The sequence below is a fragment of the Pinus tabuliformis genome, chromosome 9, assembly GCF_031772625.1.
Source record: "Pinus tabuliformis cultivar Carrire ecotype Pingquan chromosome 9, CPIR1, whole genome shotgun sequence".
In the NCBI taxonomy this organism is placed as follows: Eukaryota; Viridiplantae; Streptophyta; class Pinopsida; order Pinales; family Pinaceae; genus Pinus; species Pinus tabuliformis.
Window position 1 is genome coordinate 429,567,706 of NC_142307.1, and position 18,615 is coordinate 429,586,320.

Genomic DNA, 18,615 nt, shown 5'->3' on the forward strand with positions numbered 1-18,615 from the left:
TTTTTTCATAGAATCACAAAAAATCTTGTGCCAAAATGGAGGAGCACGTTGCCTAATATATAGTAGTTCGTGTGTTCGAAAAGTCGTGTCCTTTGGGTAGACATACTTGATCATATGGAAAGCCGACCTGGTACTGGGGATAATTTGACTCTTTTTAACATAAAAAATTCTTTTCGCTTTTTCTTTTAGGAGGTCCAAATGGGACTTTGACTCATGACAATTTTCTTTTAACTTGAAAATCCTAAAAGCATGAAACACATAAAAATAAAAATTTCTTTTTCTTTTTCTTTTACATGAAATACAAATTGTCTCAATTATGAAGACCAAACCTAGTTACATTTTCTAACACTCCCCCTTAACAAGGGAGGTATTCAGAATTTCATAACTGGTAGAAGGATACTTCTCAATTGAAATATTCTCATAAGAAGAGTCAAATTGATAAGCCATCTTAAAGCATCAACATCACAACCAACATTGTTAACATAGCAAGGCCTTAACTAACAAACTCTATCTCTCCACAAGATCAGAGCACAATTTCGAGAGGATTTACGTGCTACACCACACTACCTCTCAAGGCACATACCCCATCCAAATGTTCACCAGGTATGTCATTAGGACTATTCTTATCTTGGATTCCTAATCCTCAAAGAATATCTGTCCTCTTCGACCACTCTTATCTTGGATACCCTGTCCAATCCTCAAAGAGTGTCGGTTCATGAGACTACTTCTCTCTTGGATTCCCAATCCTCAACAAGTATCGGTCTCAGATGCTTATCCAATCCTTCACCCCCATTCTCCCCCAATGGCCTTCACTAGACATACGACTGTTAGTCCTAGCCTAGTGCATGATACATGAGGTGGAGAATACAATATCCATCATCACTCCCTCTCAATTAGGGAGATAATCCAATTCCCTCTCAAATAGGGAGTAGCCCCCTCTCAACTAGGGAGATAAAACCACAAGCCTCAACTTGTCTCATACTTCATTGATACCTCAACTACTTCTTTTGTGGACATCTTCAATAGTAGCTACAAAGCTCCTGCTATCCTTTACGTCATCATCCTATATCTGACCTTCGATTTTCCTAAATGTCAAACATTCTTTTACATTCCTTGACAGGGTTTTCTTGGCTCCTAACAACATTACATCGTATCAAGCTTCGAGCTTGCTAGATCTCGACAATCTTCATCCAACATTGTCGTCAATTGATTCATCTAACATATTGAAGGAGCCATAGCTTTCTCACAGCTGCTAGCACAAACCAACTCCCTTATATAACATAGTTTTGCTTCATATTCATCAATAGGTCGTATTAGCTTTCCAACTGTCAGTTCTAATTTCAAGCTTTTCCAAATCATCAAGAGTTCTGCTTGGATGTGCTTTCAAATCAAATTAGGCAACTGTTGTTACAACATCATCAAGCAAGCTCTCCTTCCAGCTTCTTCGCATGCTTTTGCATTGTGTTCAACCAGGGAGCATATCATCAATATCAAAGTTGCCAAATTATAATATCTTCTAGTTAGAGTGTTACGTAAATTCTGCTACTTGCTCCCTCTGAAGTCATCATGCCTTTGCCCATTATATCTTCATATTGTAACAAGGTTCTGCTTCATCTTTTTAGTCATTAATGTGTTCCCAAACTCATTAGCTAGAAGCTTCAACATGTCCATTAGGGTTCTTATAGTTCCCTCTTTCCATCATGCTTATCATTATCAAAAGTCATCATCAAGCATGAGCCTTGCTTTGCTTTGTTCTTCCATTCTTCTCATCTTGCTTGCACAATTTTACAACCTTCATTATGTGCTTGCAATTCTCACCAACAAGTGCAACCAAGCAAAATATAGAAAGAGAAGAGCATGATGTCAAATCTGTCAATCTAGGGTTTCCATGTTTACTCAAAAGTGTACTTCTAGGGCTTTGGTTTTGAACCCTAGATATATTTTGACCTAACCCTTATTAGGGTTTTCTTACTTTCAACAGAAACATCTAGCCCTAGGGTTTTGACTTTCAAGCCCTAGGTTTTACTTAACTAAATTCTTGCTAGGGTTTCAACACATACCCTAGATTATTCTTACAAATTAGGGTTTTTAGCCCTAAAAATCCTAGATGACATTTCCCAAGAACTAGGGTTTCCTTAGAGGGAACATATAGTTAGGGTTAGGTTTTTTTGTTTTGTTTCTAGGCTAAATTCAATTTACGGTTCAGAAACCTTAGATACCAAGAGTCTTCAAGACTAAATAGCTTTTGTAAATTACATAAGCCCTAGATTCTTAAGGTATGCAAAATGTCATCTTCAAAACCTAGCAATTTCATTGTCAAAAAAATTTGCAAAACCCTCCAATCATACTGCTAACTGTAAAACCCTAACTATATTATTGACATACCTCAATGTTAAACATTATGCATCATTATCACTCCTTATCATAGACTGCAAATGATCATAGATCAGGGACACCTCTTATTGCCTTTACCTCATCCATTGTTGCCGAAGTCTGGCATGAATCGTTTTCCTTCAAGCTTAAATCTAGAGTGTGCACTATACCACGTCAAACCATTATTCAACAAAATTTCGGTTATTGTTTCCATAGATCGTGTGCACTGTATAAATTCTTTGTTTTATGAGATTACTTATACGCTTCAAATCACTATGTGTATACTGATCATATTTCAATGCCTCTGTCATATGCTTCACTCCTTTGATATCAAGTGTATCAAGCTTCATCTAATACCAAAGCAAGATATCATAAATTATGAAATCATTAGTAGTATGTCATGTTTGAATACTGTAGTCTTATTATCAAATATACATTAGGACTACTGTCAAGCCTCCAAGTCACTATAGACATGTGATCCACGAACCATTGAACATGTAAAGTATGTGAGCCATGTGTTATCTTAATTAGAGCATGTCCATTACTTCAACAGGATTAAGGTTACTGTATTGAAGGGCAAGTTGTAGCCAATGTACAAGGTATACAAGCCATATGACAAAGATGTGAGTTACTGTTGTGGTTGATCCATGTATTCAGTGCGAGCCATTCAAACAAGTTTCTGAACTATCGAATCACCATGAGCGAGCTCTTTGGACGTATTGTATATTAAAATTTAATCTGAGTCTTAACAAGATCGATCAAGATATGGTCATACCATAAAACAAAAGTTGAGCATTGTTACAGTAATAGAACCACAATGTATGCAAATCACAGAGTATAGGAGTTTCCATAGAGCGAGCCACAAGTCACGAGTTTTGTATAGGAGCGAGATTCATAGTGTATCCTCCAGTTTCCAAGAAAGAACCACATAAAAATCATATAAGTGACCATAAGTGAGTGAGTTGATCCATGAGCCATTGTAATAAAAGAACGAGCCTTCACGCTGTATATAGTTAAGGGCCTTCACACGAGTCTTCATAAGGATGAACTAGAGTTTCTACAGAGCTATGGATTCAAGCCTTCATGTCTTATAGTCATATTCATGGATGTCGAGCTACCATAGTCACCACAAGATAGTGCGAGATCCACAGATACGTAGCCACAATGAGCAAAACCAGTCATATATATATATACAAAGTGCAACTCCAAAAGGTAGCGAGCATGATACAAAGAGTCAGATAGAACGAGCCACAGTGATTGAACATATGCGGTCCAAAGTTGTTGAATGCCACAGAGCCATAGTCCATTGAGTATGTGAGATTAACCACAAAGTGAAATTTTATAGAGCAATGCAAATCTTTCATAGAGTGAGCATCCAAAGAGCGAACTTTCCAGAGTGCGAGATCATCCATAGAGCAAATATATTCCACAATAAGACAAACATACATAGGCGTGAGCAACAGTGTGCAAGTCCACAAAAATATGCTGCGAAATACCACAGCAGTAATCCATAGATACATTGATTCCATAATGCTAGTCCAATGTGCTATATAGAGTACCACATGGTGACCGATTTTGAAATTTCTTCAGGTATGCTAACAGGAAGTGATATTCAAGCCTTTGTAATCAAACCTTAGCTCTGATACCATGTTGAGAAATCTAGAGGCTTAGTATTAGGGTGATTTCTCTTGAACTTGATAATTGCTTGTGATCTTTGTTAGCTTCTTTTATTATTGTTTACTAATCTTATTCATGAAACAATTATCAATACCATACATCATGAAGATCATAGAAGCAAAAGGACAAATGATATAGGCTCCAAGCCAGGGCAAAACCCCTTCTAAGGGGAAAACCCAGAAAACATTCTCTTCTTATAGAATCATATCAAAGTGATATATTCAAGACCCAAGTGTTGAAGAATGTAACTAGTGTTGGTCTTCATAATTGTATTTGTCAAAAGAAAAATTTATTGTAAATGAAAAATATTTTTGAAGCATGGGTTTCATGCTCTTTCATTTATTTTCTAGGTCATTGCCTCCATTGAAGGTTTCTAGGTTTTGTCAAGAGTCAATAGAGTCATTATCATATTTATTAGACCCTTCTTGGGCTTTTGTGTCATGTAAAGAAATTTATTTTTGAGCCAAAATAATCATTTTGTCCCTCCTCACCAAGTCAGCCCTATCTAGGAGATGTCGGTCCAATTGGAGGCAATTCGACCTTATGGAAGCAGTATAAATAGAGGTAGCTTGACTCACTTGGAAGCACACTCACACATGTTCGATCCATAAAGAGAAAGAGGATGAAAAGGAGAGCGAAGTGCAAGAGAAGAAGACCTCATCCAAGAAAGAAGAAAAATCGAAGATTTTGAGCATCTCTCTCACATGTGCGAAGTTGCTAGGGTTTCTGGATTGAAGTTGGGGGCCGAAATTCTGAAGTTGGGGGTCGAAATTCTAGATTGAAGTTGCATTTGAGGAAGCTGATCATCTACATGAAGGAAGGGATGACATGGTGATTGGAGGAAGTCTTTGTCTAGGGCTAAAGGGTCTTGAATTGTCTCATCTTGATTTGAATCTACTAGTGGAAGAGTTTCATTGGGTTTTCCCCTAGACGGTGGTTTTGCCCTTGCTGAGTGCCTACATCTTGTGTCTCTTGTGCTTATGATCTTCATATACATTTAATTTGGTAATTGCTTGATGAAAGACAACATATTAAAGAAGTAAAAGAAGCCAACATAAATCACAAGTAATTATTAAGAAAGAGGAATAAAACCCTTAAACTTACATGCATTGATTTCTCAACAAAAGACCAAAACTCAATGTCCCACAAGCACTAGGTCAGCCCTTCATTCTGTTCATTAGATGCCATAATTCTGTCCACAAGAGAAGCTCAAAAAACAAGTTCTTCATTTCTTCATCAAACTTTAAGAAACTTGCATTATGCCACAGGAGGAGCTCACTTCTCTTTCATAGAAAACTTCCCTTTTTCTCTTTCCAACTTTGCATATTCTTTTTCATAGAACCACAAAAAATATTGTGCCAAAATGGAGTACGTTGCCAATATATAGTGTTGGAATTTCTAAGTCTAACTGTTGGAAACTTGGAAACCCTTCATGTACTTTATTGATTTATTCCTACCTACTTGTTCTGTTAATTAACAAGTTATTTACCATGTAACTATTGGAAATAAATACAAGTACACGCTCAACACATTACAGATCATCAACTGAAGGAAACAAAACAAGCACACAAGTGACGGCGTTGTTTTTGGACCAATGTCCCTGGAAAAACCCATTGTGAGAAAATCGATGCAACTATCTAAGGGTTTTATTATTATGCAGTTTCTGAATACAATCTAGGTGCCAAAACCAGCTCACCCAACAGAGAATAATCGCGGCAGTAGTACCTCTCTACTCGGAAGCAGATATTCTGGATGAAACCTCGGATGAACACTCCGACAACTCCCAACTCCAATCTACCCAACAAAAACCCCAATGTCTGCCTCTAGGGACTGCGTCAGCCCAATAACCCTTGCGTCAACCTCTAGAGGCACTGCGTCAGCCTCTAGAGCCTCTGCGTCACCCACACTGGCTCTCTAAGGCACTACGCAGCTCCTGGTTGCCTCTGCGTGGGCCCTAGTTGGCTCTGCGTGGCCTCTAGCTGGCTTTGCGTCCCTCTCCCGGCTTCTGCGCTGATCCTCTCGGTACTATCTCTCTGCCTTTCTGCTTCTGTATTCACTGCCCCTCGTTGCTAATCACTGATTCTATCTCTCTTAGCAAACCTCACTCTAGAGAATAGAATGACTGATCACTCTGGTGTATTCTCCAAGTGACCCTCAAGCCTCCTTATATACTTTTTTCATTGACAAATCAACGACCGAGATTAAGTCCATGATCAACGACTAAGATTAACTCTGGCTTGAGCCATGACTTTTGGACCCTTCTAACACAGTTTTATATTAATACACATTAATATTTTATTTTCGCTAAGTCTAAACTTAGGGACTCCATTAAAAATATTAATTATTTTAATATCTCAAAACTGTTTAGAATTTGTCCAAACCATTTCTGGGTATTGGAGATCTCATGTGCCTTAGCCTCTCCACCAATTTTCGCGGCTAGAGCACATCCGATGCTACCCCAAATCAACACTCCCTCTTAGTGAGGATTGTGCTCTAGTAATACTCCTCACTAAGTATCACCCTGATCATTCGGCATCGGTCCCTGTGCTGATGCTAGGCCTGCTACCCAACATCCTCTGCACTATTGCATCCTGTACTGCTACCCATGGCCCTTCCACTGCCACTGCTGCATCTGTACGGCAGCTCCCTTTGCATCCGTGCTGCTGCCCATGGCCCTACCACTGCCATTGCTGCATCTGCACTACAACCCCTCTCATCATGCTGCATCGCGCTGCCCATAGCATTGCCACTGCTAACTGCTGCACTGCAACTCAGTTACTAAGAAGTAAGTAATTGATCTCCTAACTCTGACATCTCCGTCAAGCTAGAAACACTCCCGATGCTGAAGCTCCCTCTGTCACTGACAAGTGCTCCCTCTCTGACCTCTACGCTATGGCAATGATTACCCCCTTAAGTTCATCGCCCACTAGGGGTTGGGACAATCATGGGTTCCTTAATGATGTGGGGGGCCAATATGAAGGGCCTTAGGAACCAGGTTGATGGCCATGATGATAGGGGTAGAGTTTCTGTTGGCTTTTGCCGACGTGCTAAATTTGTATGTCCCGACCATCTTTTACATTTTATGGTACATTTCCTATTGAGAGTGGCCAAATTATGCTTTTCACCAGTGTTGATAATATTGCTAAGATATCGAAGATTTTTGGAAATATTGTGATATTTTCGGCGAGCCGAAATATCGACGCGAAAATATCGCCATATTTCCTCTCCCGAAAATATCGCGATATTTCCGAAATGTCGTCGATATCTCGGCAAAATATCGCGTGATGATAGGAAAAATCGCCAGGCAAACTGGGCTGCGGCTAGAAAAGGGAATTTGCTCATTTCGGTTTCTGAGTCTTGGAGAAGGAAGGGGAAGAGCTTTGTGGTAGTTGTTAAGGAGGGATTGAGGATCAAACAACCATTATCACCACCAACTAAGAGTTTTTTGTTGATCAAAGATTGAAGAACTGTTAATTTTAGGTATTATGTTATATGCTTAGAGCAATTTATTTCGATTTTCATAGTCAGCTCAATATCTTTTCTAGATTAGAAATCACATCAGCATTATAGTAATTGCAGATACAACATAAACATAAATCGCAGAAGACAAGCCAAGATAAGAGGACACATGATGTGGTGCGAGCCAGGGACAAACCCTAATGTGGGGAAACCCTTGATCAATTCTTCTTATATGTTGCTTCAATAGTTCAGCAGAGAGAGAGAGAGATAGTACATATACAACAGAAGTCAACACTTTGACTTATCTAAATAAGAGCATAGATCATCTCTAAGAAGATGATACATAAGGTAGCTGAACTCAGTTGAAGACATGCTGCTTCAACTGATTCTCCCAGGTGACTCCATCACCTTGCGACACCTATCATTGTGCTGCTCCTCATCATCATGCTGCACCTCATTGTGCTGCACCGTGCTGCACCCATCATTACTATGCTGCATCTCATCATGCGTTACCAATCATGACTATACCCATCACTGTACTGCATCATGTACCATTGTTGCACCATGTTTCCATACTGTTGTCCCATGTGGTAGCTGCACCATGCTTGTCACCATGTGCTTGCTACACCTTGCTTATCATGCTGCTCCATTGTGTTTGCAGCACTGTGCTTGCTGCTGTCCCATTGTAGCATTTTTGTACCATGTCATAGCTTGTTGTGCCAAGTACCATGCCCAAACAAGCACCATGTCCATGCTGTCCCATCTACCATGCTCCACCATGATTGCATTTACTGCACCTTACTGTGGTTGCTGTCCCATTGTGCCATCATGTGCTTACTGCACCATTGCTGCTGTCCCATTGTAACCTACAACAATCCAACAAGCATCATAGCCTTGCTGTCCTATTTACCATGCTGTCATACTACTAGCACTACTGTCCCACTGTTCGTGACATTGCTATTCCATGTTTGCCATAGTGCTCTCATACTATTCCATGTATTCTAGGCAACCTTTATCATCAACAATTTTCACACTTTGGCATGTTGCTCCAACCTTGTTTGTTAGTGCACATTGCTGCTGTCCCATCATGCTGCTGTCCCATTGTGCTGTTGTCCCATTGTTGCTGCTGTGACTGCACCAAACACACAGCAAGACTAGCCCTTTAGCGTCCAACCTTGAAGAGGCTTCTCCCATGCCATGCTATCCTTTCAACGTCGCCATGGAATAACTCCAACAGGTTGCTATGGCTTGCGACCTAGCTTGCTGTAGCTTTCAACTTCCTCAACGTGCCCAAACAGCCACTCAAATTCCAGCGTTTAACTTCCCTCTACTCAGCCTAGTAGCCTACCCTCTTGGCCCTAGATCCTTGGCCCTCCATCCATCAATTTGGTCACTTGAAGTGGCCTGCGGCTAGGGCATCATGGACCTGTGGTTAGGGCATCATAGTAACCCTCCTTGACTGTGGCTAGGGCTTGTAGAGACCAGCGTATAGGGCAGCGTGTAGCCCTCCTTCTTGACTGCATCTAGGGCTTGTAGAGACCAGCATATAGGGCAGCGTGTAGTCCTCCTTCTCGACTGCGTCTTAGGTCTCATACTAGGGCTCCTTACTTTCTGTGTTTAGGGCTTCCTATCTTAGATTTCTCTTCCACTAAAACCCAGAACAAGTGGAGAGAAATAAAGAGTGAAGTGTATGTAGAAATGACTATCAAGTCACCTCCTTTTATATTAAAACGTTGAGCACATGTGGGGGTTCTTTGGTTGCTGGCCAACCTTGACGAATTGTCCTATAACACAAATAAATTCATAACTCCATGAGTACTTATCCAAATCAGATGATTTTTAGATCAATCCTACACCTCTCGATGAGAGGGATCCAAGAAAAATATCAGCTGCCATAAATAAGATGACCCACATGGAGTTTGGCCCTAGTTGCCAATTTTAACACTCCCTCTCAACTAGCGAGAACTCCATCCGTTGATCCATCTGCTAGACTATACTATCTCTGCCATCAGTGCCCCGCACTGCTCTGCTGAACCATGAAGAAGAAGAATTGATCGAGAATGTCTCATACCCGAAGTTAGTTCCATATGAAGAGAGTGTGTCATACCACTCTTACTGATCCTAGATCAGTTCCAAGAGAGTGAGTCATATCACTCTTACTGACCCAAAGTCAGTTCCAATTGATCCTAGATCAATATCAAAAGGGAGTGTCTCAAACCACTCATACTCATCCCAGATCAATTTCATTGATCCTAGATCAATGGAGGTCATCCTAGCATAGGGAGTACGATAGATACTACGATGCGTCCATTGATAGTACTACTATGGTCCCTAACCCCATTGCCCTACTCATTGGCTAGATGAGAGGTACTTCCTATGAGTCCCAGACTGCATGGGCAGGATGCCTCGATAGGATAAGCACTCATCCTGTTCATAAGTCGCCACAAGGTATCACAGGGGAAGGTTGAACCATTCACCCTGTACACAGCACACCATTAGGGGAGGGTGAGTCGCCCTATGGTTGCTTGTTGCTCCAAGAAGTACCCCAAGCCCCCCGGAGCTCCCAGAGCTCAATGCATGCATCATACAAGACTCTCATAAGAGGGTCTCTCAATGAATCCAAGTCGTTTGTGAAAATCACAAATTTGACCTTTCCTTGGGGCTTTGACAGAATGTCTGCGACCTGTACATTAGTCTCAATGCGATGGAGCCTTTTCGCTCATTGATGTACCAATCCTAGATAAGGTAGTATCTGATGTCTATATGCTAGAGCAATCATAGAATACAGGATTCCTCAACAATCGAAACCCCCTCGGTTGACACAGAAGATTACAATGGTATCCATCATGTGTACAAACAGCTCACTGAAGAGCTTCCACAACCAGGCAGCTTCACACGAGATCATACTCGTAGCTATGTATTCGGTCTTAGTGGTGCTTATAGCTATCGACTTCTGCTTCCTACTCATCCAGGATATTGAAGTAGAACCCAAAAAGAACCAGCACTCAGAAGTGCTTCTTGCGATCCTCCACACTGCCTGTCCAATCAGCATTTGAATAATCATGCAGCTTCACATTTCCGGTAGTGTATCTCAATCCATGAGAGATTGTGCCTCGAAGATATCTCAGAATATTCTTGGCACCAATCCAGTGAGGCTCAACCAAATATGAGCCCAACATGCTAATTGCAAAACATACATCCGGACAGAAGTTCACCAAGAACATCAATGCGAATGAGTTTATGAAACTCTGAGGCATTTCCCACATTTGGTCCGGCATCACTATCACATAACTTCTGAAAGTTAAGCACCATCGAGGTAGTCACGAGCTTCTGGTTTACCTTTCCAAATCCAAAATCCAACTCCCTCTTAATTTTGCAAATGAGAGGGTCTGCACCTGTCAAAAAGAGGTCGTCCTCAGAAGGTGCCAGTATGAGATGTCTATCATCCACAAAATTCAAGCAATGGTTTGGATCGGCTTCACTCCTAGTGAATCTGAGCTTTGTCAGACAACTATCAATCCTCTCATACTAAGCCCAGGGTGTTTTGCCTCAAGCCACAGAGGGCTTTCTTCTTCCTATATACATGAGATTCTCGATCATGAATTTCAAACCCCTCGGGTTGTTCCAAACAAGTGGACCTGCTACATGAGGGGAATGGTCCCCTTGTAAGATTTTCCTTCGGTACATCTCAGACATGTACCTTCATGCTCTTCTTGAATTCAGGCATCCCTGTCACCATCTGACTCACATCGGGTAGGGCCCCATAAGTAGACCTCCGGTGCTATAGATGAGATGTGTCAACTGACATGGTCCCCAATGGACCATCGTGCAACTTGATACAAATTGCCAACCTTGAACTCAAAAGCATCTTTGAAAATTCCATTTTCAAACACGTGCCTTTCCATCGATGAATGCCACCCTAAAACCTTTGACTTCCAGGTTCTTCTTGCGATCAGGTACATAAAGAGATTCTTGTAAATGAATTGAGTTACCTGTTGATTTGGGGTAGCATTAGATGTGCTCTAGCCACGAAAATTGGTGGAGAGGCTAAGGCACATGAGATCTCCAATACCTAGAAAGGGTTTGGGCAGATTCTAAACAGTTTGGGAGATATTAAAATAATTAATATTTTTAATGAAGTCCCTAAGTCTAAACTTAGGGAAAATAAAATATTAATGTCAATTAATATAAAACTATGTTAGAATGCTCCAAAAGTCATGGATCAAGCCATATCTTATCTTAGCCGTTGATTAGGGACTTAATCTCGACCATTGATTTGTCAACAAGAAAAGTATAAGAGGAGGCTTGAGGGTCACTTGGAGAATACACTGAGGGAGACCAGTCAGCTCAGTTTCTGGAGCGGGGTTAGTTGAGAAATTGAACCAGTGGTCTGGTGAATAGTAAGGAGGCAGCAAGTACGGAGCAGAGAGGCGGGATCAACCACTGGAGATTAGCGGTAAGGCAGGAGAGGCAGATGAAGGGCTTTTCAGGCAGACGCAGAGGCAACAGAAGATTGCGCAGTCACTAGCTGGGCCTGCATGGGTGACACAAAGAGGCCTAGGGTTGATGCAGTCAAGTAGGGGCTGACGCAGAGGGTTTGAGAGCCATGCAGAGGTCAGCCGGGCTGACGCTGGGATTGGGAGAAGTGCTGGAGAATTATTTCTCTCTGTGGTTAAGCCAGTTTGGCACCCTATTGTACTGAAGAATTGTTGAATAATAAAATCCTCCCTTGTTGCACCGGTTTTCCCACATTGGTTTTTTTCGGGGACTGTTGTCCAAAATATCTGTGTCAATGTGTTAATGCTCGTGCATATGTTAGTTTCTGTATGACGGTGTGCTATATGCAGCAATATTTATTATAATGTTTATTGAAGTAATTTCATAAATAAATTATCGTGGAATAAGTAGGAAAAATAAATTAGTTGCTGCAGTGATAGAATTTTTACATTACCTTCATCCCATTGAGGGATAATATTCCCTAGATGCTTTCCGGGATAGGTGGCATTGACTCCAAGTATAATCCCACGATTGTTTCCATCTCTACCAAATTAGAGAGAGCACCCTTCTATCCGATGAAGTGTCTTGAAGCACTACAATCAATAAGCCAGATTCCCAAAGAGTTTGGAGGAGAGGGCCAATATAAGATAATGCTGCTTTATCTTACCAAAGACAACATTTGATTCTTCATACCTAGAGTTCCTTGCTTTCTTTGAAGAGTTGGCCGTTTCCTTGATGACCTGTAGTACTTGTCATTCCTCCGATCATTGAAGATGTCCCTGGAATGATTGTTCTCATCATCAAGTGATGTGTCCCTACCATTCGAACACTCCTCAACATAATGGCCGAACTTATTACAAACAAGGCATCTATTTTTCCTTCCACCCTTAGATCCAGACTTCCCATTGGAGTGATCTTTAGGTAGGCCATCAAATGCTTCCGCTGCACCACTCGGATAATATTCTCTGCTTCGACTTCACCCTTGGTGAATTTGAAGAGGGATGAAGAACCCATTGAGCCTTTTGTCCTTTCCCAACTGTCTTCGGTGATTGCTCTTTCACTCTTGCTTGGGCTTTGTCTTCACCTCACCTCTGATACCATGTTAATTTTAGGTATGTTCTATGCTTAGAGCAATTTATTTCAATTTTCACAGTTAAGTCAATATCTTTTCCAGATTAGCAATCACATCAACATTATAGTAAATTGCAGATAGAACATAAACATAAATCGCAGAAGACAAGCCAAGACGAGGACACAAGATGTGGCGCTAGCTAGGGACAAACCCCAATGTGGGGAAACCCTTGATCAATTCTTCTTATATGTTTCTTCAATAGTTCAACAGAGAGAGATAGAGATAGTACATGTACAACAGAAGTCAACACTTTGACTTATCTAAATAAGAGCATAGATGATCTCTAAGAAGATGATACATGAGGTAGCTAAACTCAGTTGAAGACATGCTGCTTCAACTGATTCTCCCAAGTGACTCCATCACCTTGCGACACCTATCATTGTGCTGCTCCTCATCATCATGCTGCACTTCACTGTGCTGCACCATGCTGCACCCATCATTACTATGCTGCATCTCATTATGCTTTACCAATCATGACTGTAGCCATCACTACACTGCATCATGTACCATTGCTGCATCATGTTGCCATACTGCTGTCCCATGTGGTAGCTGCACCATGCTTGTCGCCATGTGCTTGCTGCACCTTGCCTATCATGCTGCTCCATTGTGTTTGCAGCACTGTGCTTGTTGCTGTCCCAATTGTAGCATTGTTGTACCATGTCATAGCTTATTGTCCCAAGCATTGTTTTACGAAACGGCCGTACCGAAACGGAAACGGCCGTTTCAATCCGGGTTGATAAAAAAAATTTCAAAACGGCCCTTTGACCCGGCTCGGTGACCGGGTCAGCTATGACCCGGCCGAGTCAGCCAATGACTCGGCCGGGTCATAGCTGACCCGGTCAACCCGGCCGGGTCCCGTCAAAAAACGGCCGAGCCAATAGGAACCGGCTGGGCAGCGATTTCAGTTAAAAAAAATTACTTTTTTGCTGATTTGGAGCTGATTTAGTTAGGGTTTGTGGACATGAAAAGGTTTATGTGATTAGTTAAATGCATTTGGGGTCCATTTCCCCCTCCCAAACTCTATTTAAGACAGCCAAATGCTCTCATTTCACTCACAGCAGTCTTATGCATTTGAGTGAGAGTCTTCTTTGAGAGTTAGTGAGCAGTTCTTGAGCTTGTTTTGGAGCAGCAGTGAGGAGTCTTGGAGGAGCATTGTAGCTGGAGTGAGGAGCTTCTTGGGCAGCCATTTGGAGCAGCATTGAGGAGCTGATTTTTGGAGCAAGTTTGAGGAGGCAGTTTGTGCCTGGAGGTATTTTTTTCCACCTCTATAAATCTGTTTTTACTTATTAAATTTTAGGTGCATATAAAGATAGCTTAGAGAGTGTTTTTAGTCAAATAAATGAACATTGAATCAATTTTTTTTTTTTTTTTTTCATTTTCAGATTGTTTTCCTAGTCAAAAAATGGCACCTAGAGCAAAAGATGCTGCTTGGGCATATGTTGAAATGGTTGATGATGAGATGTGTTGCAAGTTTTGCCATAGGAAAATTAAGTCAGGTCCTGGGGGGATTCATAGGCTGAAACAACACTTGGCAGGGATTAAAGGCAATATTACTGCATGTAAATCCCCCGAAATTGGGGAGATTAGAAAGACTTTGTTGGAAAGCTTTGAAAAATTTCAAGAAGAAAAGACTAGGCAAAAAGAGATACAGGCTGAAATTGGGAGGAAGAGGGAGATACAAAGAATGATGGCTGCCAACCCCCACTATGAGTTTGAGGGTTCTTCCTCTATCCCTCAAACTGATGCATCAAACCCTTTCCGTTATGTTCCTCCCTCTTTTGCTTCTGTTCAAGATAAGGGAAAGGGTAGAATGAAGGGTGATGGGACTATCAAAAGTTTTTTCACTCACTCAGGCTCCTCTCCATCAGATGCACATGGTCCTGAAGTTAGTAAAGGTCTTTCTCAGCCCACTTTAGATGACCATTGGAAGAAAGAATTGAGGGAGACTGCTTGTGACTACATAGCTAGATGGTGGTATGATGCTGATATCCCCTTTAATGCTGCTCGTTCACCATATTATGAGCCTATGTTTGAGGCCATACATGCTGCTGGAAAAGGCTTCAAAGGCCCTACTATGCAAGAGCTAAGGGGGTTTCGTTTGCAGAAAGAAATTACATCAATTAATGAGTATTTGCAAGATTTCAAGGAATCATGGGCAAGAACAGGGTGTACCATCATGTCAGATGGATGGACTGATCAAAGAAACCGTACCATCATAAACTTTCTTGTCTTCTGCCCACAGGGAACCATGTTTTTAAAATCAGTTGATGCATCTGATAAGGTAAAAGATGGCCACTTGTTGTTTCAGCTATTGGATGAGGTTATTCAGGGTGTGGGGGTGGCTAATGTTGTTCAAATCATCACAGACAATGCCTCTAACTATGTTCTTGCTGGTAGACTGTTAGAGGAAAAACACAAGACCATCTTTTGGACCCCATGCACTGCACATTGCATAGACCTCATGCTTGAGGATATTGGGAAATTAGATTGGGTCAGAAACACTGTAGATAATGCCAAAAGCATAACAAAATTTATCTACAATCATACACTGGTTTTGAGTATCATGAGGAAACACACTGGAGGCAAGGATATTATTAGGCCTGCCATCACTAGATTTGCTACACATTTTTTGACATTGCAATCTATGCTTTCCCAACATAGAAACTTGCAAAAGATGTTTTCCAGTGATGATTGGAATAATAGCAGTTGGTCTAACAAACCAGAAGGCAGAGAATTGAGAAGGAAAGTCCATGATGAAACTTTTTGGAGAAAGGCAACAGAGATTGTGAAGGTTGCTGAGCCACTAGTTAAGGTGTTGCGGTTGGTGGATGGGGAAAGGTTGGCTATGGGCTTCATTTATGAGGCTATGGATCAAGCAAAGGAGCAAATAAAGGCAGCATACAAGGATAGAGTGGCAAAGTATGGGCCCATTTGGGCAATCATTGATGAAAGATGGAACAATCAACTCCATCGCCCTATACATGCAGCTGGGTATTTTTTGAACCCACGGTATCATTATAAAGCTAAGGAGTCAGGAGCTTTGAGGGGGGAGGTCAGAGATGGACTGGTTGATTGCATTGAGCGCATGGTCCCATCGGAGTCTGATCAGCTACTGATACATCAGCAGGTCACATCCTTCAGCAATGCAACAGGTACCTTTGGGAAGAACCTAGCAAAGATTGCAAGAGAAGCAGATGAGCCAGGTAAACAAAAATTTCAATTTTCAATTTCTCAATTTCAAGTTAGATATAATTTGTAATTTTGTTGAGCTTCAGCCTTCATCTAACTCATAATTCATTACACTCCTATGTTTTTTGCAGCACAATGGTGGGAGGCCTTTGGTGGCCAGTGCCCTGAATTGCAAAGGTTTGCAATTCGTATTTTGAGTCAAACTTGCAGTGCATCTGGGTGTGAGCGCAATTGGTCTGTCTTTGAGAGGATTCACACAAAGAAGAGAAACCGTTTGGAGCAAAAACGGTTGAATGATCTAGTTTTTGTCCAATACAACCTTCGGCTCAGACGGAACCAATTGCTGAACAAAAGACCTGATTCAGATCCCATTGTGTTGGAAGACATTGATCCAACATCAGATTGGGTAGTGGAGAGTCGTCTACCAGAGTTTGATCCTGATGAGGATCTTGATGAAATTGATGTTGGAGATCCACTGCAGCGTGTTCAGTTGAATGCAGATCCCAATCCACCAGCCTCAGTCTCACAGCCAGCTAGTAGGACTCCAGTTGTAGGTGCTTCGCCTTCCTCTGCTCAGCCACGACAGAAGCGCAGCCGCATTTGTACTCTATCTCAGCTTGCATCTGCTTCACAGCCTAGTGGTACTGGTACTGGCACCACTTCTACAGTTGCAGTTGGAGACGATGATGATGAGGAGGAGCCATGGGGCCCCTTGTCTGGCTCTGATGATGATGATCCAGAGATTGGTCGAGATGATCTTGGCTCCTCTGGCAGTAGCCAGTAGCTACTAGCCTCCTTGGTTATTTGTATTTTGTTTTGACTCTTGAGTCTTTGATCATGTATGACAGACTACAGTTGACTATGTATTTACTATTGCCATTGGGTACACCGTACCATTTTGATATAATGGATTGGTTCATGAGCCTACTTTGATCATATGTTGTCTTCCATGTATATTATAATGTTGTGTGTTTGGAAACTTGAATGAAAATCTTTAAAATTATGTTTAAAATATTTAAAATTATGTTTTTTTATAAAAAAAATAAATATTTAATGTATTTTTTACAACGACCGAGTCATTGAAATCGAGCCGGCCGAGTCATTGCCGTTTCCGTTTCCGTTTCCGAGTCGATCCTCGGCCGAGTCCGAATCCGAGTCCGTTTTGTAAAACATTGGTCCCAAGTACCATGACCCAACAAGCACCATGTCAATGCTGTCCCATCTACCATGCTCCACCATGGTTGCATTTGCTGCACTTTACTATTGCTGCTGTCCCGTTGTGCCATCATGTGCTTGCTGCACCATTATTGTTGTCCCATTCTAACCTACAGCAATCCAACAAGCATCATAGCCTTGCTGTCCTATTTACCATGCTGTCATACTACTAGCACTGCTGTCCCACTGTTAGTGACGTTGCTATTCCATGTTTGCCATACCGCTATCATACTATTCCATGTATTCTAGGCAGCCTTTATCATCAACAGTCTTCACACTTTGGCATGCTGCTCCAACCCTGTTTGTTAGTGCACATTGCTGCTGTCCCATCATGCTGCTTTCCCATTGTTGCTGCTGTCCCATTGTGTTGTTGTTCCATTGTTGCTGCTGTGACTACACCCAACACACAGCAAGGCTAGCCCTCTAGTGACCAGCCTTGAAGAGGCTCGTCCCATGCCACGTTATCCTTTCAACGCAGCCATGAAATAACTCCAACAACTTGCTATGGCCTGCGACCTAGCTTGCTGTAGCTTTCAGCCTCCTCAACGTGCCCAAACAACCATTCAAATTCCAGCGTTTAGTTTCCCCTTTACTCGGCCTAGTAGCCTACCCTCTCGACCCTAGATCATTGGCCCTCCATCCATCAATTCGGTCACTTGAAGTGGCCTGCAGCTAGGGTATCATGGACCTGCGGTTAGGGCATCATAGTAACCCTCCTTGACTGTGACTAGGGCTTGTAGAGACCAACGTATAGGGCAATGTGTAGCCCTCCTTGACTGCGTCTAGGGCTTGTAGAGACCAGTGTATAAGGCAGCGTGTAGCCCTCCTTCTTGACTGGGTCTTAGGTCTCATACTAGGGCTCCTTACTTTTTGCGTTTAGGGCTTCCTCTCTTAGATTTTTCTTCCACTAAAACCAAAAACAAGTGGAGAGAAATCAAGAGTGAAGTGTGTGTAGAAATGACTATCAAGTCACCTCCTTTTATATTAAAACGTTGAGCACATGTGGGGGTTATTTGGTTGCTGGTCGACCTTGACGAATTGTCCTATAACACAAATAAATTCATAACTCCATG

General features: G+C 41.8%; 2 protein-coding genes across 4 annotated transcripts in view; both read left to right on the forward strand.

Annotated features, from left to right (window-relative positions):
• Window positions 1–18,615, forward strand: part of LOC149148992 (tropinone reductase homolog At5g06060-like) — a 193,963-nt gene that overhangs the window by 127,498 nt on the left and 47,850 nt on the right. The window lies entirely within an intron of this gene.
• Window positions 15,587–17,385, forward strand: LOC149148993 (uncharacterized). Its single transcript, XM_089446040.1, has 2 exons — window positions 15,587–16,341; window positions 16,459–17,385. The coding sequence occupies exons 1-2, from the start codon at window positions 15,600–15,602 to the stop codon at window positions 17,109–17,111; spliced, it is 1,395 nt and encodes a 464-aa protein (XP_089302166.1). The 5' UTR covers window positions 15,587–15,599; the 3' UTR covers window positions 17,112–17,385.